At 27.2% G+C, this 26,777-nt stretch overlaps 4 protein-coding genes across 15 annotated transcripts; 1 reads left to right on the top strand and 3 right to left on the bottom strand.

Moving 5' to 3' along the window:
* Nucleotides 1–53: 53 nt before the first annotated feature.
* Nucleotides 54–2,793, bottom strand: LOC126869533 (baculoviral IAP repeat-containing protein 8-like). The gene is given in 6 exon segments (XM_050626184.1): nt 54–526; nt 654–738; nt 837–1,249; nt 1,252–1,429; nt 2,533–2,696; nt 2,772–2,793. Coding segments are annotated over 6 exon segments (1,053 nt in total). The 3' UTR covers nt 54–335.
* LOC126869870 (protein phosphatase 1L) lies at nt 1,429–23,018 on the top strand. 5 transcript variants are annotated; one of them, XM_050626994.1, is made up of 11 exons: nt 1,429–2,839; nt 3,021–3,172; nt 17,516–17,624; nt 18,431–18,512; nt 18,790–19,035; nt 19,212–19,409; nt 20,125–20,418; nt 20,494–20,650; nt 20,725–20,855; nt 20,955–21,262; nt 21,345–23,018. In XM_050626994.1, exons 4-11 carry the CDS (start codon nt 18,477–18,479, stop codon nt 21,418–21,420), a joined length of 1,446 nt encoding a protein of 481 aa, XP_050482951.1. In that variant the 5' UTR covers nt 1,429–2,839; nt 3,021–3,172; nt 17,516–17,624; nt 18,431–18,476; the 3' UTR covers nt 21,421–23,018. The 5 variants fall into 5 exon arrangements, 4 of the variants coding, with proteins under 4 accessions (XP_050482951.1, XP_050482952.1, XP_050482953.1 ...); XM_050626995.1 differs by lacking the exon at nt 17,516–17,624 and having other exon boundaries at nt 3,021–3,168; XM_050626996.1 differs by lacking the exon at nt 17,516–17,624.
* On the bottom strand, nt 3,190–17,456 carry LOC126869858 (dedicator of cytokinesis protein 9). 4 transcript variants are annotated; one of them, XM_050626919.1, is made up of 29 exons: nt 17,309–17,456; nt 16,519–16,635; nt 16,054–16,232; nt 15,876–15,945; nt 14,887–15,327; nt 14,302–14,796; nt 14,044–14,210; nt 13,797–13,958; nt 13,655–13,734; nt 13,321–13,574; nt 13,010–13,251; nt 12,752–12,851; nt 12,261–12,632; nt 12,000–12,197; nt 11,785–11,931; nt 11,418–11,604; nt 11,314–11,343; nt 10,498–10,676; nt 10,138–10,346; nt 9,648–10,055; nt 9,270–9,570; nt 9,020–9,179; nt 8,746–8,906; nt 8,322–8,651; nt 8,113–8,263; nt 7,591–7,853; nt 7,154–7,511; nt 6,790–7,081; nt 3,190–6,653 (listed from the first exon to the last, which is right to left on the bottom strand). In XM_050626919.1, exons 1-29 carry the CDS (start codon nt 17,405–17,407, stop codon nt 6,419–6,421), a joined length of 6,387 nt encoding a protein of 2,128 aa, XP_050482876.1. In that variant the 5' UTR covers nt 17,408–17,456; the 3' UTR covers nt 3,190–6,418. The 4 variants fall into 4 exon arrangements, with proteins under 4 accessions (XP_050482876.1, XP_050482877.1, XP_050482878.1 ...); XM_050626920.1 differs by having other exon boundaries at nt 8,122–8,263; XM_050626921.1 differs by lacking the exon at nt 11,314–11,343.
* LOC126869875 (cysteine protease ATG4B) lies at nt 22,446–26,646 on the bottom strand. 5 transcript variants are annotated; one of them, XM_050627009.1, is made up of 10 exons: nt 26,286–26,646; nt 26,005–26,184; nt 25,769–25,939; nt 25,379–25,556; nt 25,230–25,309; nt 24,979–25,130; nt 24,806–24,884; nt 24,567–24,721; nt 24,295–24,460; nt 22,446–23,209 (listed from the first exon to the last, which is right to left on the bottom strand). In XM_050627009.1, the coding sequence occupies exons 2-10, from the start codon at nt 26,105–26,107 to the stop codon at nt 23,082–23,084; spliced, it is 1,212 nt and encodes a 403-aa protein (XP_050482966.1). In that variant the 5' UTR covers nt 26,108–26,184; nt 26,286–26,646; the 3' UTR covers nt 22,446–23,081. The 5 variants fall into 5 exon arrangements, with proteins under 5 accessions (XP_050482966.1, XP_050482964.1, XP_050482963.1 ...); XM_050627007.1 differs by having other exon boundaries at nt 26,005–26,219; nt 26,286–26,645; XM_050627006.1 differs by having other exon boundaries at nt 26,005–26,219; nt 26,304–26,645.
* Nucleotides 26,647–26,777: the final 131 nt, after the last annotated feature.

The raw sequence follows: 26,777 nt of genomic DNA, 5'->3' as shown, positions 1-26,777 counted from the left end.
AAATTTATGATAAAAATGGCTCGTGCGTTATATCGTTAGGAATGTTACTATCGTAATATTTAATATTATATGTTTATTATTACTGTAACCATTAATAGCAGTAACACAGTTTTCTGTTTGGTAAACACTATACTATTATTATACAATTTGTTTCTTTCACTATGTGGGCTTAATTTAATAGGACTAAATTACAAATACAATAATATATGTACATCATTTTCATAAAATATACAAAAAATATAATTTTATACATATATATTTTTATATTTTAAATTATTAAATTTGTATAAGAAAATTTAATAATATGTACATCAATTAATATTTTATTATTCGATTTATGATAGAAATGTACGAACAGTGGCTTTAATTTCTTGTCGACACATTAGGCAATATGTAAGAGATGATGCACAGTAAGCACAAGTTGCTAAGTGTCCGCAAGGTAAAAATACAATTGCTATTTCTCGATCCATGCAAATTTTACATAAACGAGCTTCTTTTAATTTTCTATTTTCTTCTTTCAAAGTTACTACAACAGTAGACAGTACATTTCGTTAAATTAAATATATAATAAAATTTATTATATGAATATGGATTTAATTCAAATCAATTAATTCAATTTATGATCAATCTTTCTTTGTATTTTTATTACTTACTAATTTCCTTTAAGTTAGCCTTTTTATCGGTATTACTTTTATCATTGGATATTACAGAGTCTGTACCTTCAATTTGCACTGTTTCCTGAAATAAATATAATGTAGATAAGTGTGCAATGGAATTATTAATTATACACATGACATAAAATATATATAGTTAAGAATATAAGAATATGTGCTTACTTCTTTAAAAAGTGGAGATATATCCTGACCTGTTATTTTATTTACATAATCTTGCCCTTGAACCATTAATAAATAGCAGCATTTAGAAAACCACTTTGCATGTTGCTCCCAAGGATCATTTTCTGGTTCCCAATCTTTTAAACCAACTCCACAGTAGTAACAGAAAGTTTGATCACCTTTTCCAATATAGTAAAAGCCTGCATCTGCTAACTGTTCCTTCCTTTGTGGTATAGATTTTGGCCATGTTGCAAATGTGTGTAGTCTAGCATCGTAACTAGCATATTCAGGATGTACTGGACTCTTAGTTCTTCCTAGACCTAAACAGCTACATTTAGCTGTAGTTGATAATTTTAATTCCATTGAAAAACTATGGTTATTAGGACCAGATATAGGTCGATATTCTAAACCATAAAACCAGATATATTTCTGCTTTGTGGTCTTGGCAGTATAACTGTACCAAAGTATACTCTAATTGTTATATTAACACAATTCATATTGCAAATAAGTCTACAACTTGCAGACCATCTCTGATCAACCATGGAAATATCATCTTATACCCATTTACATATCTCTATTTGATATTCAAAACATCTCTAAATCTATGAAAAAAAAATTGCAATTGTTAAATAGGATATTAATCGTAATTGAGTCAATTTTATTGAAATATTATTGACTTATAAATTATTTTTTCTATCATAAGTATTTTTCATAGTTTCAGTTTCATGTTATTAATAAAAATACGTATAGTTTAATTTAATTCAAAGTCTATTTTCTACATTGCATATATTTGTCTATTATAAGTCTATTTGCACATAATGGAATCGTGCAACATATGGAATATGCATATTTAAATAAATGCCGCCTTGAACGTACGATCGTGTTGTACATTTATGGAACATACCATCGACATTTGATAAAAAAGAAGGAAGGGGGAAGAACTCCAAACTTGAACTCCAAATGCCACTACACTTCGTAACTGATGGAGTATTGTGGACTTTTCTCAGTATATAACGTTGAAATAACGCAGGCTATGTATCGCATACAAACGAGAACTTCCGACAACTTTCTCTTTCCCTCTCTTAATTCATCAGAGTTTATCAGGCTCATGCTCTATCCACCATGTATCTGTGTAACGTTATCGTTTGTATGGCCCGCATTTCAACGAACTTCTCTTGTTATGCACTGATATAACACTGTGTACGTATCATATCGTATACAATATCTAGACATAGCGGACACTGATATATATAATGATATGTACACTCAAGGCGAGGCTGTCTCGATACGAGCAAATAGGGCGATTGTCGGTCTTTTGACGAGATCAAAGGTGCTCGCAATTCCTTACTTGCTTTGCCTTAACACGTATTGAACAACTTCGTCGATACTCCGCCTCGCGTACTTTGCTACTTGGCAGCGCGAGTCAATTCAAATGAGACAGCTATCGAGTGAGGCAACCTTGTGTCGTACAGGTCAGCCTCGCACTGTCAGTAGTCCGTACTCTGTACTCTGAACTTTAGTACTGTAGTCTGTTCTGTACTCTATATTCTACGAGATCCCGCGCCCGCGAAGCATCTTAATCGCAACCATATCGTAGCTTTAGTGCATAGCGCCACTATCGTTCGACTGGCGTACTTCATAACTATGTGTACTTTTAACATAGAAGTTCTAGGTAGAAATCTGTGTATAAGTACTTTACTCTCCTATCCTCCTCTTTACCCTCGCAGTACGTCGTGTCGTGTCTATTAATGACAAAATGTAGATTCTGCAAGGGCGATGGAGAATACAGGAGAGTGAAGTACGCTAGTCGAACGATAGTGACGCTACATACTAAAGCTACAATATGGCTGTGATCAAGTTGCTCTACAATCACAATCAATAGTATATACAATAAGAGTACACATAATAATACATATCAGTATCGTGGCATGAACATACCTATATCACCATGTTCGTACATAAAGATATTCGAAACTTAATCCACATTAAGATAAAAAGTACCAAAAGTATGTATTATTATTGTTGATGTTATTATAAATATCTTGGGAATCTAACCGAGAAACGGTTATATGTATAGGGAAAAATTGTTCAGAATTAATACATATTTGAAAATCCTTAAAATTGATAAAGTTAAATTATATATTGGAAATAGTAGAAATCTATAATGGATCTTTTTCTTCTTTTCAGAACGTATACTTTTCTAATGTCCTTGCCTAGAAGAAACGTGCTATTCATCCTCTGTTTTAATTTCAACTTTGGTGATATAATTAGTTTTAACTGACTTTAGTTATATTATTTCGTCGAAGCAATTTATATACGAAATAAGCCAAAACATGCAAGTAAGTAAACTTTAAACTTATTATCGTCTTACAATTTATTTAATTTAATAAACAAATTATTTTATTTGCGCAGTATGATTTAATGCAATCACTGTCTAAGAAATACTTTATATATTTTCATAAATCCATTACATATCTAATAAATAAATCTGAATTTTTTCAAAGCAAGTTTTATATTTCCACTGTTTCTATTCATTAAAATTATGATTACACTAATATTACTTACATAGTTGCAACATTTATTTTCATGCATCATTCAACTTTATCATTGAATTTAGACACTTATTATATTCTTCTCTCTCTCACATGCATCCATAATTCAAAATATTTCCATATTATAAAATTTCATATCGAATGTAAATTACGACAGTCATATATTTTGTGCAATATATTATATGTCATGGTCAAACTTACATTTAAGTCATCATCAAAGTAGACTTTAACATATCATTGGACAGCATTCGGACTTTTATTTATAAATATTTTTGCAACTAAAGAGGCACTGTATCTTGAAACATATTTTTTAAAATTTCATTTAATAAATTTGCAACATGGCAAACTTTTATTAATCAAAATCATATATATATATACACATATAATATGCAAAGAGAAGCAATAATTATTAATTGTATTTTATATTCAACTCATCTTTAAGAATATTTCTGATATAATTTTCATTTGATTATGTGTCTAACACATAATTAACTTTTATCTTTATATACGTATATTTGAATAAAATTCTTAATAATTTTAAATAATTCGTAATTATTGCCTCACTTATTTGTAGAGAGTTTTAGCTTTCTTGAATTTACAAGTGCAAAAGCAATAAATTTGATAAAATTTAATAACACTGGTCCAACTTAACTTTGTGCTAAAAAAATCAATGTGTTATTATGCGTATGAAATATAGTTATTTCTTAAATGTAGTTATTCTTTTAATAAACAATTCATAGCTTAGTAAACATAACTCTTTCTATTTCTAATAGTATTATTTGCTATCTTAAATATAGTTAAGACAAATATCAACATATATTTCCAAATATTCAGACGCATTACTGTGCGATCTAATTTATGCTATAGCTAGACTACTAGTGCAGTCTGAATAAAAGAAATAATTTGCAATGGCACATAAGTTTTACAACATTCCAGTCAAGTATTTTTATTATTTCGTAATTTATCCACCATGTAAATGAACTCTACTAAAACATAAATCTAATAGTTTTCATTTACATATTATATAGTTCTTCACTCAGCATTTTTTTTGTAGTGTAAGAGCTGTATACGCATTTTTAAAATTGCAATTTTGAAAGTAAAATAGTTTGTAATAATTGTAACAATAAAAATAAAAAATGAAATAATTAATTTTATGTTCAATATTCAATACAATGTTCAAGTTATTGAGTAAGCTCTTAAAATTATTAATGCATAATTATATTCTGTGTTTATACAATAATTTACTTTCTACAGCACAATCGTAATCACAATCTCACCAGACTTCAAAATGAATAATTTTTTGTGGTTATTTAAATATACATTTATTATAAATTCTATTCTTTGCTTGCACAAATGTCACATAAACAGTTTTTTTGTACTACCAAAATTGCAAATGTATGACAATCACATAACATAATATAATTTGAACATAAAATTCTAATATCAAATAATATATATTTATAAAGATAAATAATAATATTTAATTATCAAAACAATATTTTATATGTACTAATTACAATTATATACAAATTGAGTACCCATAATAGCACATAAATTCTGCAAAATTTTTTAGCCTGAATTCTATAATGCAATTAATATCTTTTTTTTATACATATGATAATTAGCAAAATTTGATCAACTAGAAGAAATAAGATTTATATAAAACAAATTTTTTCTACTGTTTATTTAGTTTGGTGATATTTTATGTGCAATAAATTAAAAAATTTCAAATTTCTGTATTCTTATGTATAGCTAATTTTGAAAAAAATAATATGCTGTATAAATATAATAAAGTGTTATTCCCTATCAAAATCCTATTATAAGAGAGATATATCGAAGAAATTCGCACATAATATAAAACAAAAATTTGTTGAAACACTTGTTACGAAAAATTTTGTTAAGTACATCGTCCATAAAATTTTATTATATTATTAATCAAAATGAGGAGATATTATAAAAACTTCGTATAGAAGATACTGAAGAAAAATTTGTAATTAAAACTTAATTTTTTATTAGTCGTTATCATATAAAAGCGTAAAAAAAATATATGAAGATTCAAATGTTTAAATTTCTTAAAATGTTATGACATCACAAAATATTCTCCTCTTCTCGATTAAATAATAACATTTCCATAAATATAGAATAATTGCTAGCTACATGTTTACATAATACATATATATATGTAGAATAAATTATACAAATATATACAAATTAAGTCCTACACATTTTAACATATTCTAATGTACAAATCATTGAATTCTTGCAGAATATATACGCATGTATAAATGCCCCTTTAGGTGCTCGACACCAAAATATACTACATTTAATTAGATTTAAATGTATCTGTAATATTTCTAATATATAGAAAACATATATTTTTTTAATATAGATGATTATAAATCTTGTAACTAGCAAAAATGTAGTGAATCTTTTATGGAAATAAAAAAATGTCAGTAGTATTCTTTTTACTTCTTATCTTCATGCCTCTATAATATTTCAATTGACGTAATTATTTAAGAAAAACAAAACATGTAATAAATATATGAAAATATGGCAGTGATTAGATATTAAGAACCTTTTGTAATATTAGGCCTTGAGATAATTTATAGTTTTATATTGATCAAAGAGAATAATAGATACGCATCTATTATGAAATGATCTCCTAAACTAAATATTTTAGCATTTTTCCCATTCTATCAAATAGAGCAGAAAAGATCTTATTATTCACCATTTAGACTCGAATAAATGATAAAGAAATTAATAATATAAAGCACATATATACGCATTTTATAAAAAGAAATAAATTTGATTATAACAAATAAAAAATTTAAGTAAATATGCAGTAATAGTCTTACTTACAGTCGTAGTGGCAATATTCATTCATTAATCACTTGTAACAGAAGTACTTTTGAGCATATGCGAATTAATTATGGGTTAATATGACCCAATTTATATCATTCACTTATAACAAAATGTGCATTAAAAATAAAGCTAATTTAATTGCAAATGATTTCATTTCAATGACCTCTTATCTTAAGCTGTACTTGTGTGATTACTAGCACCACTGATAGCACTAAATAAAGCAGCGCTGTTACGTTTAAAATTTCCAACTTGTTCATCAGGCCAAATAGGTTCACCAAGTAATGATGACAAATTTTGGCAAAGTTTCTGATAATTCTCACGTAACACTTCTTGATATTCATGCTGATCAGATGTAATCAACTTACTATTTATTTGCAGAGCTGTGTAACATATTTTAACAAATTCTCTGAAAATCAGATAATTCCAATTAATAAATTTTGTGTGTGAAATGTAATATACTTTGAAAATGCAATGATTGTGTGTGTGTGTGTGCGCGCGCGTGTGTGTGTACATACGCGAGATATATTTTTTAAAAAACATACCTGAAAACATCTTTTAGTTCTTCAACTTTATCATCTGGATATTGTGGAGACAGTGCAGGATCTAAAAATGCGGAAGCGTATGCGAGTGGTCCAGCATTTACTGTAACACATATACTTCCTTGTAATCTTAATTGCAATTTTTTCACGTCTGTTGGTCCTATAAGAGCTACATCTTCTAATTCTTGGACACGTTGTCGCATTTCATCTAAAGCGACTTCAATTGGACTCAGTTCCATTATTCGTTTTTCAATAACTAAAATACGTTTTTTAATGTATGGAAAAGAATATTGTGCTGAAATCATAAAATATGCTATCACGTATATATCTATAAATAATATGGTACATAATAATGAAGTAAACTTACTTGTAAGAATTGTTCTACGTTTCCATTGTTCTTCTGGAATACCTCTGGCTTTTCCTTCTTTAGTGAATGGAGTTTCAAACATAAAACATGATATATTATGATTCTGTTCAAACTCTGTTTGTCTTGTTTCTAACTCATATTTTTCGAAATAAGGTGTAACGTGTGTCACTTGAATATACGCTATTTTTGAATCTAGTTCGGTTATGTCGATAGGTATAGAATCCATTATCATTTTAACATTTTCTGAGCCAAATTTTTCAGAGTAGAGATGATGGAGACGTTCTGAAATTTCAGATAAAGATGTAACTTTTGGTTCTTTATAAATGTACTCTTGCCCATTTTCATCCTCAAAATATGCCTAAAAAACATTTATTACAAATTATACATACAAAATGTAATGAAATAACATTATAATATTGGCTATTAATAATATTTACTGTGCCAAAAAATGCAACTCTATAAAATCTTCCAAGAAGTCTTTTTCCGGACTTTGTAACTTCAACAATTTTATTACAGGCTTGTGCCAAATGAGAATAACAATTTGCTAAAGCTTCATAATTTCTTTTCGCTTCGTACATAGGAACTATTAATCTGTACAAATGTCCAAGAAGTTCAAATCGTTCTGCTTTCTCTAACATCTCAGCACAAAGTTCTAATTGTTCAAGAAGTATATATTCGTTGTAATGAATATCTTGCACGCCTAAAATAATGCTAGTGTTTATAAAATTTTATATTTAAAAATAAACAATTGATTTCCAAATAATTCACCAACATTAAAAAATTCCAGTAACAATTTTTAAATCGAAATTCAAAGTAAAAAGTGCATTAAAAACAAAATGTTATAATTCCAATATAAATTAATAGCTCTAACAAGAAACAATAAAGAAATAGATGAAAAGAAGAAAGGAATGTAAAAAATAATAGAAACGTAACATAATACAAACATGTGCAAAACATACAAATCTCACCAGCATCAAGTTTAAGACTGCATTCATCTCTAGAGATATTTTCAGAAATCTTGTCAAAGGCTTCTGCACCCCATGTATGAACTTTTCTCAATTTTAAATACTCTGCTATTAATGCGGCAATATGTAATTGACAACAAGCAGCCTAAAAGTGATATAGCATAAAGATATTAAGTTATTTAAAAAAAATTTTTAATGTATACCTCTGAAAAATTTCCATCTCTTGCGTGATTTCTAGCCATAGTTTCTAACCATGTATGTCTCAATTCAGGTGTACTGGCATAAGAATTAGCCAAACTATGTTGTAGGTCTACCAACATTTCAGGATCATTGTTATGTTCTCTCATTTGAGCTGTGGCCATCAAAACAGTCCTAATTCTTTTATTCAGATCTTTAACTTCAACTGGAAAACCAGTACCCTTCATCACTTTATCAGAAGAAGCATAGCTATTTATTAATGATAATGATTCTTGAAACCTTGAATTATTTAATCCAATAACATTTCCAAGCATTTGAGAAACAGATATAATTACCTATTTACATAAATATAAAGTATTAACATTTTTAAAGCATAATCAGACTTAATGCAATGTATAAAAGGGAAAATTATTTTCGTCATATACTTACTTGTAAGTGAACCCTAGTTAGTCCTTTCCTACTGGTGAACTCAAAATTGCTTCTCATAAGAAGATAAAGTAAAGCACAAGATTCCTGCCGAATGGAACTTAACTTACTATTACAACAACGTAATAATTCGTAACATAAACGTCCACATAATACGGCATTTCCTATAAGAATAATAATATCTAGTTAATTAAAATGAGACAGTATAATTTATTAAATATTTAACTGTTTTTTATTTACACCCAATAGAATCAGACTCAACTGTTAAAATTCATACCTTGAAATAGAATTATAGAATAATTATTTAAAAAGGCTCTGAAACTGGCAAAAACGTGCCGTAGTAAGGTTTCAGACTGTCCAACTTGCAAAAACGATAAATATATACTAAATACTTTCTGCATTATGGGATTATCACCATCTGCTGTTAGAAGCACATCCTATACAAAAAAAAGAAGAAAAACCAAATATAACACAGATAAATATTTCTAAATTATGACATATGTATAAGTGGAAAATTTCTTTTATACCTTAAAATGAATACAAAATAATCCTAAACAATCCAATGCAATTAGACCAACTTCTGTCGCCATATTCGCTTCTAATAAAGCTTGATGCACTTTCCCACTATCGCTTTCAACAAGATTTTCCCGTGCAGTAGTATTATGTGGTTGTAAAGTACTAGTAGCGGGTCCATCGTTAGAAAAATCTGGAGGTGCCATTCTAGCTGGTAATGTCATTGCTTTCACTGTTCGAGGTTTTCCAGAACTATTTACCATGTTTGCAGCTATTTGCCTTTTCCCAATATATTTAAAATGATGAAGGCTCATTCTGAAATAAAGAATGAACATAATAACGCCTATTCTGCACTAGAAGTAACTTTTATGTTTAACTCGACATTAACTTACTCAATTACTGTAAAGAAACTTAAAATTTCACAATCGCTGCATTGTTGCCACCAAGCAATAACTTGATGATCACCTAAGTATTTTATTACAAATAGAAAACAAAGTAAAATATCCTTAACTTCCGACGACTGCAATTTATCGCATCTAGGTGACGATTGTGTAACACTTAAAGAACGAGAATGTCTTTTTTTTTCGCCAGTACCATTTTCGATAGGTTCACGAATAATAGTAGTTTCTTGAGATATATTCGATTGAGAAGCACCAGATATTGTTGATGTATCTGATTCTATACTAGTACAGGAATATCCATTAACTAATCCTTGGCCTGCTATGGCTGCGAAGTATGTAGAATCTCGTAAATGCATAGACGCCCTTATTGGAGATTGAGTTTCCAAATGTAATGTAAGCCTACATATATTTTTTTATGTAGATTGTTTCTCTTATTTTTTTATTTATCTTAAGCAAATATGATACTGAAAAATTTGTTTACCTATGTATTGATTTTGGAGTTCCAGTGGTCGCAGTAGTACTCGCGGTATCTTTATTTGCCAAAAATGAACTACTAGTTGATATTCTATTTGTGCCATTTTGCCTAACTTCTGTTTTACTGTTATCATGTATGGATTGCAATCGATGTAGATTTTCCAATACAATACCTAGCCATGGTATGTAAGTGGATGCTATTCTACTTAATTGACCCTGTAATAATAAAATTACATTATTTTAGAATTAAATTTACTTAAATATTTGTACTTACTTTGAAAACATTAATTATATCAAAAGTACAATATATGTAAGATATCATATTAGAATAAAAATACAGAGGTAGAAATAAATAAAAGCAATTTACCTTATTCTGATATCTATCATCAAGTTCATGCTTTGCCATTAAATCTCTTAATGTAGATATTGCCACTTTACGAATTTGTACAATTTCATTTAAGGAGGTTCTAACTTCTTGCATTAACAGTCCAACTAAGAAATGATGTTTGCAAAAATCTTCTGACAAACAATATTCATTTATTAAATCTGTAATGAATATTTCAAATTGATAAACTTATTTGATTTACTATAATTTTAGATAATATGAAAATAGAAAAACATGTACATACAAGGATCACCTAAATATAGGAAAAATTGAATGAAATTACAGTAGCTTAAATGAAATTTTTTCATTAGTTTGCTATCGACAATATTGATTATTTTATAGGTACTTAATATTTAAGTGAAAAAGATCTTTTATCTGAAATTACCTATTGATTAATTATGTGAATATTACTAATTATAACCATGATTTTGTAAAACGTTTGCAAATTCATGCAGTTTTTTTACATTAAATATTTTTAAATAGCAAATATGTATTAAAATAAAAATAAGAAGTTTTGCATAAAAGTATAAAATATAACATAAAATTTATGTGAGTGTGTAAATCTATATATTCTATATTGCAAAGTTCAGTACTTCATAAATTCCATTTGACAATTTTCAGTGCATTTAAATATAATGAAACAGGCTTGCATAGCAACAAATAAGAATGCCATGAAAGTATTTTCTAAACATCTACTGATTGATAGTGATTAATAATAAGAAAATTGTATGCAACTCCCACTCACTATGGCTACGGTAACAAATCACAATAAAGATGGGAGTGTATGACTTAACATACCATCACATTCTGGATCACTCTCTGTATCTTCTAAATAAAGCATAAAATGATTATATTTACGAAACATTAGGCATCAAATATAATATAGTAGTAGTTAATTTTACCTTTGGAAATGATTCGTGATTGCATCATTGGTAAATTGAAAGACACATAATGCTCGTGTGAACAAATTATTTGCAAGAATGTAAATTTAAAATCATGTAGTGTACGTTGATCTCCAGGAGAGAAATTGTCCATGTATGAATTTATTAAACGGAAAACGAACCCACGATCCATAAATGTAAGGCATCGCTATTTTAAGATATGAAGAATTAATGATTATTTAAAAAAATCTATTTTTATATAATAATAAAATACTATCATTAACAATTACAGTATGAGACTTTATAAAACTTATGCTTATCATTTGCTGTATTATCTTTACTCTAAAAAAAATATTTAACCTGTAAATAATATATAGCATTTACTTACTTTTAAAAATTGTGCAAGACTTTTGTTTAATTCATGTGTTTCAACTGGCATCTCTTTATATTTGTTCATAAGATAAGGCATAATAACTTCCACTAAATTTCGAATTTTTTCATGATATTCTTTTGAAAATCTTTCATTTCTATGCATCTGTAAAAGATGTTAATTGATTTATACTTTCTAATAAATTATATTTTTTATATTATTACAAAACATACTTTTATCCTTCCTGTCGAAAGCAAATGCTGTGCCATACTCTTAATCATTATTTCAAAAAAGAAACTGGAATGATGCATAAATTTATTTACTACTAGAAAGTCAGTATTACTTGGCTGCAATAATGTAGGAAGATGTTTTCCTAATTGTTCATGAACTGTTATAATACCATTTCCTTGAGAAGGTGGCACAAAAACAAACTGTAAAAGATAATGATATAAAATTTACTAGTAAAATTAATCAATTCTATTAGTAATATTTACCTTAATATAAGCCTGAAGTGTTTCTTTCCTACCAGCTTCATGCACCATATTTATGAAATGTATTAAAACTCTTATAATATACCATCCAACTTCTTCATTTGTAGTACATGTTAACAATGTAAATAACTGATTCAATATAGTAGGAAGAAATGTAATAACTGTAACTAATTGTACTGCATGAGCAGCTTTTAATATTTTGCATGTTTCCGAATCCGCTGGTACCGCTCCTAGTTTTGTATCTAGGATGCGTTCCATATGAGCAAATAAATTATGTAAATGTACATCACGTGTGAATACAGTTGAAATCAATTGAAATGCTACTGTAAATACCGGTCGTTGAGAATCAACCCATATAATTTCCGGTCCAGCATTCTAGAACAACGAAAAATTTATCTTTAAGATATTAAACGCGATAGCTATAAATGATTATCATATTTTATTATTTTTTTGAATTAATAAAATATAAATATATAACGTCATTTTATTTTTACCCCTTTTCCTAGTCCTAGAGGTTGTATTGAAAGATATCCTGGCGGTAAATGTGTTGCAACAGGTAGTGCTTGTACATTCATATCCATATCCACATTTAATCTATGTAAGATATACAAAATTAATACAAATAATACAAGATTTGATTAGAAAGTTTACTTTGTAAATATAATATCTCATATTTATATAGTATACAATTATAATTACATATCAGTGTTTTATTAGTGATATATAAATCGTAATTCCTAACATTATCATACCTTCCTTTATGCAACAATGGAGACCAAGCATAACCAACACAATTTTCAACACCATTTTCTTTTTTCTTGTTCATATCACAACTTATGTGGTAAAAAGAAAAGAGTAAATGATGCTTGGCATGAAGTTTTGATGGTAACCTTATTTTAATTTCTTCATACCAAGAAGGAACTGCATTATGATGTAAAACTGCGCAAGATGCTCGTAAACATAAAAGTGGAGCACCAGGTCTTCCATATATACACTATTATGAAAAAATCCGAAAAGTATTAGCAATAATTTAATAATCTATGAAATAACATATTCTACATACCCTTAAAGGTGTGGCATTTTCACAATCATTGTCTCGTAATTCAATAACGCACGCAATGTTTCTAGCTCTGGTAAATATTTTTTGAGTATCAAAGCAAAGAGTTTGCGGATATACATAAAGATGGTTAATATAAGTTGTGTATGGATGAACATCTTTCTCTGAAGTACTTTCAAACTCTGCGATCTCAAGAGTTGGTTCAGATATTGGCGGTAATGGAAATGGCTTTAAAGCTGCTAAAGATGTAGATAATGTATCTGTAAAGAAAAAATGAAAATTAGATTTTATTATTCAAGTTTATACATAGTAAAAAAAATGTTATTCTCCAGATACATACTGTCAGGTAAATCTGTAATTGACTCAATTCTTATTTTCAACCAACCAGGTATCACAGTCAATTTACTAAGTTTTTCAGGCCTATAATAAAAAATATCAAAATATATATCATATATACCTTACTATATATTATATATGCATACTTTCTATACTCTGAAAGGAGTTTGAGTAATTCTTCATCTTTTATTTTATTTCCTTCTTGCCTATATATTGCAGGAAAGTCTGATGATGTATCTAATTCATTACTATATAACCTAAATAATGGTCTGGCAGCCCAAGCAAACGGCATTCTATAATTTCCCAATCTAAAAAATTTATAATTTTTTGGACAAAATTTTACAATGTACAGAAAAATATACAGGTTAAAAATGTAACTACATATAAACTTACCTTTGGCAACATGCTCTAACTTGTTTATGTACTTTTAAACCTAATCGTGGATCTTTTGTAGCCCTTAAATATGGTTCAGAAGTTTGGCATATATTCCCTTGTAATATTTTATCTATTCTTACAACCAAAAATATATCAGGGTGCGGATTACTAATACTAAATATGGCCTATAAAAATATACACTGCTATTAGTAAACTACACAATGATATTAACATTATTGTTAAAAATTTGTTACTTTAGAAAAAGAAAGAACAAACCTGTTTTGGATATTTAATCCAATCTAGTGGTATATTTTTCAGATCATCTGGTAGTTTAATATTTTCTGTAGATTCTGTCATAATACCTACAGGACTTAATTCTTTTACTATTCCTTGAACAACCTCATGATTGATATCAAAATGAAAATTTTCAGTTAGCTTCCTGCCATTTCTTGCATCATAAAGACTTAGTGTAGTTTGATATGGTTCCACCTGACATAATGATTCTTTCTCATCTATTGGTGCTTGTAATCTAAATTTAAGACTTTCACATTTTACAAAAATTCTCTGCCCAAATTGTTCTTTGTATGGATCAATATTCTGTTCATTACAAGTGCCTGGTTGTTGTTTAATATGTGGAATATGAGGATAAATACTAAACAATTGTTTGCGACATTCTCGTCTCGCTAATGCAATACTAGTATCTGTTTCCCTAGAATACTTTATCAGTTGTGGATTCATACTTTGTTCTAAGCCTTTGAGCGTTCCATAAACCTACAAATAATACAATAAACTCAAGTGGAATTATATGTAAAGAAGTACACTTACAACATTGGAAACAATGCTTATTTCTACTTTTAATACCTGCATAGGTTGAGGAGAAGGAGGAGGTGTATTGCACGCTCTCTCTAACGAAGCAGCACGTTTTTCTTCTTGCTGCTTATAATGCTGTAATACTGAGCTTAACTTTAATAACCAATCCTGCATATCTGTTTCATTGTCTGCTGCTAATGTGTACGATTTATGAGTCCCGCTCATTCTTAATTCAAAACAATACCTTCCACGTTTTGGATTTCTAATAACTTCAGTGCAAAAATCCATTACTATCGTCAGTTTAGCTTCACCCTTTTTTTCATCTTTAAAAAGTTCAAGAATGTATGTGCCATCAACTTCTTGACGAAGATGACAAAACCTTCTCTTAAATGATTTTGAACCAATATTTGCAAACATGCGGTCACTACTACCAATTTCTGGTCCTTTCATTAAATAGCCTTCCTTTGTTATTCCATTACTCTTTGTTAATTCCTAATAAAATTGAACAAGTTGTTTTAATTTCTTATTTCTCCCTTATAAATTTATTATCTTAATTTCTCATAGGTCTATAATGATAATCAGAAATAATAATAGATGAATTTAATAAATGTTGTAAAAGCGATATTTAACATTATTTTCTTACAGAAAAATTACATGAAAAAGATAATATTAAAATATCTTGACCTAAACGTTAGATTCACTTAATTATCCAAATTAAGCATATGCACTTACTTATAATACTTATAAATTATACCTATCTATAATAAGTATTAACTTATTGTAAATAAACAGCCATGTCACTGCGCCACGCCAGAAAAATTACTGAAAATTCTCAACGCGAGAATTGATTGTAATTTCAACAAATAAATAAAAAAAAAAAAAATATTTTTTGCTATTTGTGTATAAAATATAATGTAAAAGATAATATATTTAATATACAAATCTTATTTATCCAAATATAATGCAAGTAAATGATATTTTAATAAGAAATATCATAATCCAACCTTCAAAAAGTTCATATTAGAAGCAAAATATTTTACCTCATCAACTTGGTCTACTTCTGTATCAATTTCATACACTTCATCTTTTAGATCATCTATTTTTGCTATTCTAAAAAATAAGAAAATACATATAAGCTACAACAATATATTTTATATTTTATGAAATAAAATTTTGCAATAATAAAATATTATTTATAGTCAAGTTTTATATTTATACTTAGGTAACTCAAGATAAGTTCCACTATATGCTGAATATTTATAATGTATGAGATTCCAATTAGATGTGTAACTCCGTAAACATTCTTTTGTAAGAAGATTCTCTTCCCCTTCCTCATTATCTGAAGTTTGTGGTATAGTTGGTACAAGAGTACGATATCTTCTAGGTAATACCACTTGCTACATTAGAAAGAGGATATTAAAACAATTAAAAAAATACTTAAAATTAAATAATTTATTTCAGTAAACTTTTTAGTAATAAGATTAAAAATATACATTATTATATATTATGGACAATAGACACTAAGTTCGACATTACACTTTTTAAATAATAAATTTAAAAAGTAGATTCCAAAAATTGCATGATATTAAACATCCTGTGCATGGTCCTATCTGATAACTTATCTGTCCCTGCAACGGATGTAAGTGTTTCAGAATAGATAAGAAATAGTAAGTTAAAACTCACTGAAATATCATCCCTAGGGTATAGCAGGAGTTCTCTCTGAGGGTCGTTTTGTAATAAAGTTTTATTCTTTAATACAAAAGTTTCAAAATCTATGGGTTCTACTAGATGTGGCTTATTCTGAAATTAAAACATTTTCTTAAAATAAATAATACAAATTAAGAAAGATATGTATACATATGTTGATTTAAATTACTTTGATATTGTAATAAGAATTATTTAAAAAATTTGAAATAAAGATAAACAGCAACAGTAAACTATATAGAAGGCTATAATCTACATACATTAAAACTTGTAACATAAACTTTAAAAATTAAATATTACTTTGTCAATACTTATTATGACAATACGACAGGTCAAATAATTGCTTTTAAGAATAATGTAATTTATTTTTAATTCAAGGTAATAATTAATGAATAATGAATCAAGGTATTACAAGATACCATAAATGGACATGTTTCAGTGTGAATAACATTATCCTTAAAAAACCAGAATTTCATGTCTCAACCCTACTATGATAAAATAAAAAATAACGTTCCAAAAATATAACTAAATTGTTGATTCGACGTTATTTTATCTCTTCTTTAGCTTGAAATATTTATAGTTAGCCCTGTCCAGTTGACAGCAATTATCATGAATAATGAATTAACGATATTATGAAGGTCCTGATAAATGACTGCAGAGAGAACATATTTTCACTGGTATCAATTGTTGCATATTTGTTATTCAGAAAATAATGTAAAAATATATGCAGAAAATCATGCGGCAAAATGTATCGTGCCGAAAAACCTACCTGTACGGTACTCTCTCGTACTACCTGAGAGACGGTTTCTCGTAATTGAGCGGCCATGCCCGGTTTACCCAGGCCACGGGTAAACTTCCTTTCGCTCATCTTTGTTGATGACACATTGATCTCATCACCTTACGCCAACGAGGACAATCACGATCATCACGCGAACTCATTACACTGGGTAATATTAAACATTCGTTATTGTCGCAGCCATATTTACGCGGCTTCTAAACTCACGTCGTAGCAACGCATGACAGTTCTCCCTATGCAGTTTACAGCGTACAGCAACGTAATACATACATCGTTGCAACTATATCCGGTATATATGCTTACATACAAAATATGTACTATTTAATCACGCTCTAGCCTACATAACGTTGCACTTATGCATATGTAATACAGTCTTAACTCCCTGAATAAAGTTAAGTAGAGTCAAACAATTTTTAAAATTTTTACATATTTTATATATGCAATAAATTTGACTTGTTAATTTTAGAACAATTTTGTTTATGGGCTCTTAATATAAATACGAAAATATGTTTTATATGTTATAATTCTAATAATAAAAAGAATTTTGTTTTCTTCTATATCCTTGTTTATAAAGTAATCTTGAAAATCTCAATGAAACATTTACCTGCATATACATATGTGAAAGTCACGATTAAAGAAATTGTACTGTATACTATATGGTATTGTGATTATTAATTATTTCATTTAAAATTGTAATGTATTAAATTTTTGTATTTAATCTTATACTTTAACAAATTATTTTTTCTTATCTTCTTTACTATGTTATACCTCATAAGATATTTCTACTGGTTATGTCATTCAAAATACTTAAATTATATCTGATTCTATAGATATAAAGTAATCTTGTTAATTATGTGAATAACGTGAAATGCCAGCAATGCCGCATGCTTAAAATTACGGCGTGAGGTCAAACGTCTATCTACAGTAACGTTTGTAATTTGGTAGCGTCTGCTGTAAATACCAAATAGTATACAAATTTTTATTTTCCTTGAAGTTATAATCTTTTATCGAACGAACGATTATATGAATTTTGATGCATATTTGGTCAAGTGCGTGTTAATTGTAAATAATTATCGAATATTTATTGATATTTAGGTTTACAAGAAAACTGGCTTAATTTAAGGTGTTAATGCATTAGATTATGGATGACGAACTAGAAGACAAGATTTTATATCAGGTGACATAAAAATAATTTAAAAGATATAATGTTTTCTTCTTTTTAGAAAAATTCGTTCGATCTACGATTTCTGTATTCTGTTTAGTATTCAAAAATAGTCTCGATTGATTGCTTTTGAATCTTTGTAATATACTTTAAGTAGAAAGTAATATAAGTTTATTCTTTTATTAGAAAGAAATATTCATAGATTATGATATACTTGACTATTTGAAATTTATGATTTCTTTATAATAACAGCTATTATCAATAATTTTGTATTTTTGTTATTGTGCAATAGACATATGTATCATACATGAAGCTAGTATCAAAGTTTGCAGTGGGTATTCCCACAGGATTAAATGCTGGCATAAATTCTCCTTTAGGCTATTTTTGGAGAATCATGAGAGTCTATGCATTGAAGCCAGAAGTATTAATTTGTGGTGCAGTTTTGGCAGTAATTCTATTTTATATACAAACTATTGATATATGGAGCCGATCACTACTAGGAAAAATCCAATATACACTTGGTCGTACTACATCGAAAGTAAATGAACTAGAGAATAAGCTATATAATAATATATTATACAAATAGGACTAATTAGCATTATACTTATGTAATTAAATATGATATATATTAGTTGAAAAAATTACTTAATTATTTGTTGCTCAAAGCATTACAAAAGAGAAATAAACATTTGCATCGTGTCTTATTATCTTTAGGTATCAAAACTACCATTTTTGGTTAATGATTCTGTAAATAATGGGATGAAGCTGAGTTGGGAATTAAAACAAGGACACATTGCTGCATATGCTATTCAAGGTCATAGAGCTCGTATGGAAGATCGTTTTGTCGTAAATGAAGATATGAACAATACAGGTGTATCTTTATTTGCAATATTTGATGGACATGGTGGAGAAGTAAGTTCAAAAAGATCAGACACATGAGTCTATTTAATAGGAACTTAATCAATTATTCAATCAATTGTTCAAATAGGATATTTTTTAATGATTACTTATCATTTTTACTTGACTTTACATAATTACTTATCACATAACATTATCATTTTCAAATTTCTAAATTTATGATGTTATATGACTATTATCTTCCAAAATTGCAGATTAGAAACACAGGAATAAGGTAAATAATGATAAAGTTATACAGAGATAATATGGAAATATGGAAATAGATTTTATTAATATCATAATATATTCATATACTTATGTATTTTATGAGTTAATATATATCAATTATTTAGAACACCATTATAGATTATAGAATAACATAAAATATCATTATGTTTATGTTATATAATAGCTTAGCTTATATAGAAAAATTTAAAAATTACTACAGCAGTGCATGTAATAATAAGACAAAAAATTAAATGTCCTTCATACACCAATATCTTTAGCAAATGACTCAACAATATGTAAATAATAAATAAATGAAAAATTTTTTTACTTATGGTAAAACAGATTATTAAGATATATTTAATATATTATATTACTATTGTTAGTTTTACTTTAAATAGTATGAAATATTTCAATGATAGTATACCAATGATATGCCAATATTTTAAACATATTTATTACTTATAAATGTAAAATGCTGACATATGTTTTTATTTCTTAATAGTTTGCAGCAAATTATGCACGTGATAAACTTATTCCAAACATTAATAAAAAAGTGATTGAATTAAAAGATATGATAGCTGGTAAAGCAACACACATATCAGAAGACATAAAGGAAAATGAAGAAACAGAGAAGAAAGAGGAAAAAAGTAATGCAGATCACATTGAACGCAAAAAATCTTTTCGTAAAACTGTAAGCACTTCTTTAACAGATGATTGTATGAAAAAAAATGTTGATGTAACTGATCCAGAATTACTTGATAAATTGGATAGCTTGTCAAGACCAATAACAAGAGAGGTATGATTGATATTAAATTTGATATCTTTTAAAATGGTAAATGTATAAAACAGTATTTTTTGTTTTAACTGTAAGGTAAAACCATGTAGAACAGTGGAAAAGCCACCAAAAGTGGATATTACAAATTACTTGGATGGAAATAAAATAAACTATGGTAGATTACTAACTGATGAAGTATTGGCCGTAGATAAATTATTAGTTGAGGCTGCAAAGAAAAATATGGATGTAGCTGGTAATTATCTTTTTACAATTTATATACTTTATTTATTCAGATTTAAAAATAACTTTTATAAATGTATAATACAGGTACAACTGCTTTAATTGCTCTCTTAGAAGACAATAAATTAATTGTAGCAAATGTTGGAGATTCAAGAGGTGTAATGTGTGATGGAAAAGGAAATGCCATACCTTTATCCTTTGACCATAAGCCGCAACAAGTATATAATTTTATTTATATAAATTGCTTAGGTCTTATGTAATAAATTTATGTTATTTAATAGTAAATATATTTTTTCATTTGTGAAAATAATTTTTAGGAAAGAGAAAGAAGGAGAATTAACAAAGCTGGTGGTTTAGTAACATTTAATGGTGTATGGAGAGTTGCTGGTATATTAGCAACTTCTCGAGCTTTGGGAGATTATCCATTAAAAGATAAAAAATTAGTGATTGCTGATCCTGATATTTTGACTTTTGATCTAAGTGACCATAATCCGATGTTTATCGTCCTGGCATCAGACGGTTTATGGGATACTTTTACAAATGAAGAGGCTGTCGCGTTTATTAAGGAACGTATAAACGAACCACATTTTGGTGCAAAAAGTATCACATTACAAAGTTATTACAGGTAATACAATTCGATCCTACGATCTTTACAAATATTGATTTAAATCAGATTTTTATTATGTATTTGTCTTTTTAACATATAGGGGTTCTGCAGACAATATAACTGTAGTTGTAATTAATTTGAAGGATCGTAAATACAGCATATCAGAGATCAAATAGAATCAATAATCTTTTAATTATACAACGAATTTATGTTTTTTCCAAAGATATTCTAGATTTATTAATTACTCATTAACGAATAGTAAGTGTAAATTTCTCTCTCTCATTTGTGTAATACAGAAATATGATGTTTCAGTCTTTATTAAAATGTTTCCCTTTTTATATAGTCAATTTTAGTTTTGTTATAATATCATATACATTTTTATGTATTGTATATTTAATGTGTTACAATACGTATGAAATATCCCTCTTTTATCTATAAAATTTAAACAAGTGCAATATTTTCTTTTACCTCGTATGTTTTTGAAATTAAATATGTTTGTATCATATGTTATTAAATTTATCCTCTGAAATATCTATTTTTCTATTTCACAGCAAGTACAGAATTCATATATACTTATGCATGTTATTTATGCATTTTGTAATAATGGTCTATATATATACATACAATACTATAAAGTTACAACATAGTACAAACGTGAACATATAATATTTATTTTTGTATAAATTTGAATGAATGAATTTCGTAAATGAGTAATTTGAAAAATCACATTTGGATATGTTACATAAAATAACTACTAACATTTAATATAACACTTTATACTTAAATGACTAATGATCGTTTAAATGTAAAAAATTCTGTACATTGAAAGTAATAAGTAATAAAAGTATAATATAAATACATAAAATTTAGTTCTAATTTTTAATGTTGTTAACAAAAAGTTTTTATTGGGAACTTAATAACAGTTACAACGTCATATTATCTAATATGAGATAAATTATAATATATCATCATCTTCAATTTCTAACAAAATATTAATGAAATTATGAGTTCTGTTACAATTACAATATACACGTATAAATTTTATATTACCAAAATTCTTTTTATTCATATAATACATACAAAATTATATACTAGATATTTTTAAATTGTATACTTTACTTTATTATATAAAAGTTGAAGCACAGAAAATTTTATAGTGTTCAAATAAATACATTTTGCTGTTTATAAAGTGCGACCAAAATTGATCTTAAATATTATACTACAAAATATTTATTCATTAAAAATTAATTCCATGTTTGAAAGTGTATACATATTTAGGTATCACATGATGTTAAATTTTCATATTTTTGATGTAACAAGCAGTTAGTAAGCTATAAACTAGCCATTTTTTTATGTTTTTAGTCAATTCTATAAAAATGTAGATATATTTATATTAGATTGTAGTATAAATCTCATTATTATTTGAATACAAATTCAACTATTAGCCACATAGAATAACATAACATTAAAATAATTTGTTTAAGTATATGTAGAAATAGTAATATTTTTCGTCATTTTATAAAATTTTTAATTGTATATAACTTCGAACTATAAAACATCATTGAATATTTTTGATAAAATTTTATCTATTGTTCCTATGCACTTTATATAATTTTGAAATTGTGAAAGTTTTTATTATTAACATAGGTAATATTATAAATTCTATAAAATCGAAAATGTATTAATGCAATCATACATAATGTAAATCAATATAAAAATCTGTTTGTTTTTCTTTCATATACTTATGTTAATAAACAATTTTTACATTCCTGGATTTAAATTTTAGCTTTATGAATTACCAACATATTTTTAAAATAAATAATGTATAAAGTTATAATCAAGTTTTTATATTTAAATATTCAATTTGATTTTTGTTCATTTTTGTAAATTTACGATATACAATGGCATACAAAAGTTCCCGGCGAAGTAGATCTTTTAGTATACAGTATATACCAAAATAGACATCTAAAAAATTTTTAAGCAATATTAGATACATGTGTATCGCAAATAAGAGAAAACAATATGTCAAATAAACACTATTATATTGTGTGTTACAGTTATCTAAAAATTGTAAAGCTAGCATGTTTAAAAATTTCCAGTCAGTATCCAATATACCCAAGATCCAATATTAATTAAAAGTTTTTAGATATCACTGTTGTAATGTGTGGTGAAAACTATCTGACTGAAAACTTTTGCATGCCATTGGAGACATATCACTATATATTAAGATCATCACATGCATTATCTGTTAAAGAAGGCAAAAATATTTTAAGGACATGAGTGTTCTTAATTTTTTATATTTTTATCAAGTCCAACTAATAAGTAATTTTTTCTATTGTACAGTTTGAGAATAAATAAATAAATAAATATTACACATAGTATACTTTATGTTTAAAATTAATTTATTTCAAATATGTGTATGTTTGTGTACTTAAATTATTTTTAACGCATAATTATTAAAATAATTTAACTATTTACGAGACTTAATACATATTATTATTAATTTTTTTCATTGGTGTAAAAAGTAAGTAAGTACATTCTGTGTTGTTTGTAAAATTAAATATCTTTTTATTTGTGATTTGAATATACTCTTTACAGAAAAATTCGTTTATATCAAAATTATATTATATTAACAATGTGAATAGATCACTCATGTCCAAAAAATGTAACTATAAGTAATATATACAGTATTTTAATTATTTGATATAAATTATTTTATTATTCAATTACTAGTACTTTGAAATAGTACTAGTTTAAGTCAAATGTAGATATTGAATGAATGGTTGTATTTTATGTACGAATGGATCATTTTTGATGTTATATATACATTATTTATATCGTAGATTTTGTTAATTGCTGATTAAATGTCAACCAAGAAATTCAAAGTCTTCATCAGATGTATCATATTGTGGATCTATATGTTCAAAATCTACAACTATAACAAAGAATTACTAAGACGGACTACAATAAATGAAATTTCGAATTATTTAATCCTTTAGTAAAATTTTCCTTTTTTTTTGTTAATGTTATATCAACTTCAAAATACTTACAAGTTGAAGTTGCTGTAGCTTCTGAAGCTATGTCTTCAATTGGTGACCATTGTGCTAATCTTTCTGCACATAATTCAAGTAAAGGTTGCTTTTCTGGTGTTATTAATTCTTCCTGAATAGATTTGCATAAAGATTTAAAGTCCTTTTCAGTTGCGCAAAAGAAACACTGAAATGGAACGTTATTCTTTTACTTCATAAAAATATATTTTATTTTATAAATTGCTTAATTCTCTGACTAATTTTTAAAAAACAAAAATTAATTATATACTAACAAGTGCTACAGAAGGGTCTATTCCCATGATAGGTATACGACTAGAAGATTTACAATGGTAGGTAGCATCCATTTCAATCTCTTCCTCTTCTAGTTTTTTGCCAACACTACCCGATCTTTGTGTTGTATGAGGATCTAAATAAATTACTTCATTTTCTGCAAATGCAAAATTGTAATTTGTGTACATTTTCATTGTATCTTTTTTTAATTTGATAATTCTATTTTTATATGTATACATACCAACACATCCTATGAAATATAGTGCAAGATTAGGTTTTCCTCCTATTACTCCTAGAGATTGTGGAATTTTGAATGAAGTCTGAAAAATTATAGGTATGAATATATTATCCTTAACTTCATTCATATTTCACTCCAATTTTAGCCATTCATGCAAGAATTGATTTCTTTATTACTTTAAGACCGTTAATGTAGATTGGATTAATCTCGCTTAATCCAAGGCGAAGAGGTATTAAAAGTAATAAAGGTTTCCATTGGCTAGGTGCTTTCAATGGTACAGCACCATCAGCTTCCACTGTTGTTCCTCCTTCTACTCTACATTGCTTTACTATAAATGTTTAATTATATGATACAGTTTAATGTTTAAAAATTTATTAAAATTTATTAAATAATAGACATATTAAAATGAAGAGTTTTGATTACTTACAAATGTCATTAACTATTAATGTATTATCCAAAGCAACGTGTATTGTAATTGAACTCCATTCATCAAACACAACTAATTTTCTAAAAATTGAAATTTGATAAAATATCAAATCTTATATTAGAAATATTTAAAATATAATAAATATGTACTTTAATACTTGTGCTATTGTGTTGGGTCCAAACCATTGTCCAACTTCTTTTCCTTCTGATGCTCCCATTGATGCAATTTGATGAATAGAGAAAGCAGCAGTTCGTTTGTCTTCAAAACGTTCTAGAATTTTCAGGTACGTACTGTTTCTAGTTTCTGCAGTCCATTGCCAATCTCTACCTATTTTTAATTTTTTAACATTTAAAAATTAAATATTTACAATTTATATAACTATAATTATCAATATTTTATTTTAGGAACCATTATTATGTTACAAAATGATTTAATTGATAGATTTTATTGATGCAATTATGAACAACTAAGTATTTAAAATTGTTATAAGAACATTAAACGTAAAGTAATAAAATTATTAGATTCAAATTAACAATTACCTAAATGTAATATAATTAAAGCTTGACCAAGAACCATTTGACCACATCTTAACATACAACCCCAACCTTTGTCGGATGTAAATGTAGAATTGTAACCGCCAATAGGCACAAAATTTTTTCGGTAAGTAAACCATAACTTGGATCTTATATCCCTACGAATTATGTCCAGTTCTGAAATTTAAGATCTTACATATCTAATTTATTATAGATCTCTTTACTGTAACTGTGTATTAGACCTCTTATGGCATTATATTTTTTCCCAAGAATCCATACTGGTTCATCTGTTTGTGGTATATCCTCTGGTTCGTCTGAAATATTTTGTGTGAAAAGGCTGTCCATTCTCACAGTATTCGCAAATACTATCTATGTCACTTAAAATTCTTCAATGTATCATAAAGATAAAATGTTTTGTTACTCTATAATTATACAAAAGAGAAAGTACAGCTTTTTTCTACAAGAAAAAAAGAAGCAATTGCAATAAGGTTAAATATTTGTCAAAGAATGACATTCTACATACAATGCATAGTACAACCACCTTCAACTTGGTAAACCAGCATTCGTCATTGCTCATTGAGCGAAGAATTCATTGCTTTTGCAACTAACAAATATAGTATGTACTAGTATTAACTTTAACAAAATGTCAATAATATCATATCAGCAACACAGCTGATTAACAAAGATCTCGAGGTTAGTGCAATAACCGAGAACAGCTTGAATTTTAATATTGTATAATGTATAAATAACATATATAAAACTTTATTTTGATGCAAAATATTTCGTTTCCAAAATAATAAGATATGAAATATGCTCTTTACGTCCAAGCAAGCACATAGTAATTCCCTGTATCTGACATCTTTTTCATTCCACTTCGCAAAAATATATATTTTGAATACTCCTTCTTTACGCTAGATGGCATACATTCTCATACGAAGTATATATATACTCTCACATACTTACCTCGTCTGTGAATCCAAGTCAATGATCTAACTACCTACTTACCAAAGTTAGT

Source organism: Bombus huntii, chromosome 9 (genome assembly GCF_024542735.1).
Source record: "Bombus huntii isolate Logan2020A chromosome 9, iyBomHunt1.1, whole genome shotgun sequence".
In the NCBI taxonomy this organism is placed as follows: Eukaryota; Metazoa; Arthropoda; class Insecta; order Hymenoptera; family Apidae; genus Bombus; species Bombus huntii.
The sequence above is the reverse complement of the archived record's forward strand: the minus strand, read 5'-3'. Positions and strand labels throughout refer to the sequence as shown.

Bases quoted from the DNA above. Each gene is read 5' to 3' on its own strand.
- LOC126869858 (XM_050626919.1), bottom strand. From the start codon at position 17,407: ATGAGCGAAAGGAAGTTTACCCGTGGCCTGGGTAAACCGGGCATGGCC. The intron at 15,328-15,875 runs GTAAAATATTTT...CAATTTTATTAG, and splicing joins AAGTAGACCAAGTTGATGAG to GAATTAACAAAGAGTAATGG. The intron at 6,654-6,789 runs GTATGTTTTTTA...TCTGATTTTCAG, and splicing joins GAACTAAAAGATGTTTTCAG to AGAATTTGTTAAAATATGTT.
- LOC126869875 (XM_050627009.1), bottom strand. From the start codon at position 26,107: ATGGACAGCCTTTTCACACAAAATATTTCAGACGAACCAGAGGATATA. The intron at 25,310-25,378 runs GTACATATTTAT...TTCAATTTTTAG, and splicing joins ACAATAGCACAAGTATTAAA to AAAATTAGTTGTGTTTGATG. The intron at 24,461-24,566 runs GTTAGTATATAA...GTTCCATTTCAG, and splicing joins TAGACCCTTCTGTAGCACTT to TGTTTCTTTTGCGCAACTGA.
- LOC126869870 (XM_050626995.1), top strand. From the start codon at position 18,477: ATGGATGACGAACTAGAAGACAAGATTTTATATCAG. The intron at 20,419-20,493 runs GTATGATTGATA...TTTAACTGTAAG, and splicing joins CAAGACCAATAACAAGAGAG to GTAAAACCATGTAGAACAGT. The intron at 20,856-20,954 runs GTATATAATTTT...AATAATTTTTAG, and splicing joins TTGACCATAAGCCGCAACAA to GAAAGAGAAAGAAGGAGAAT.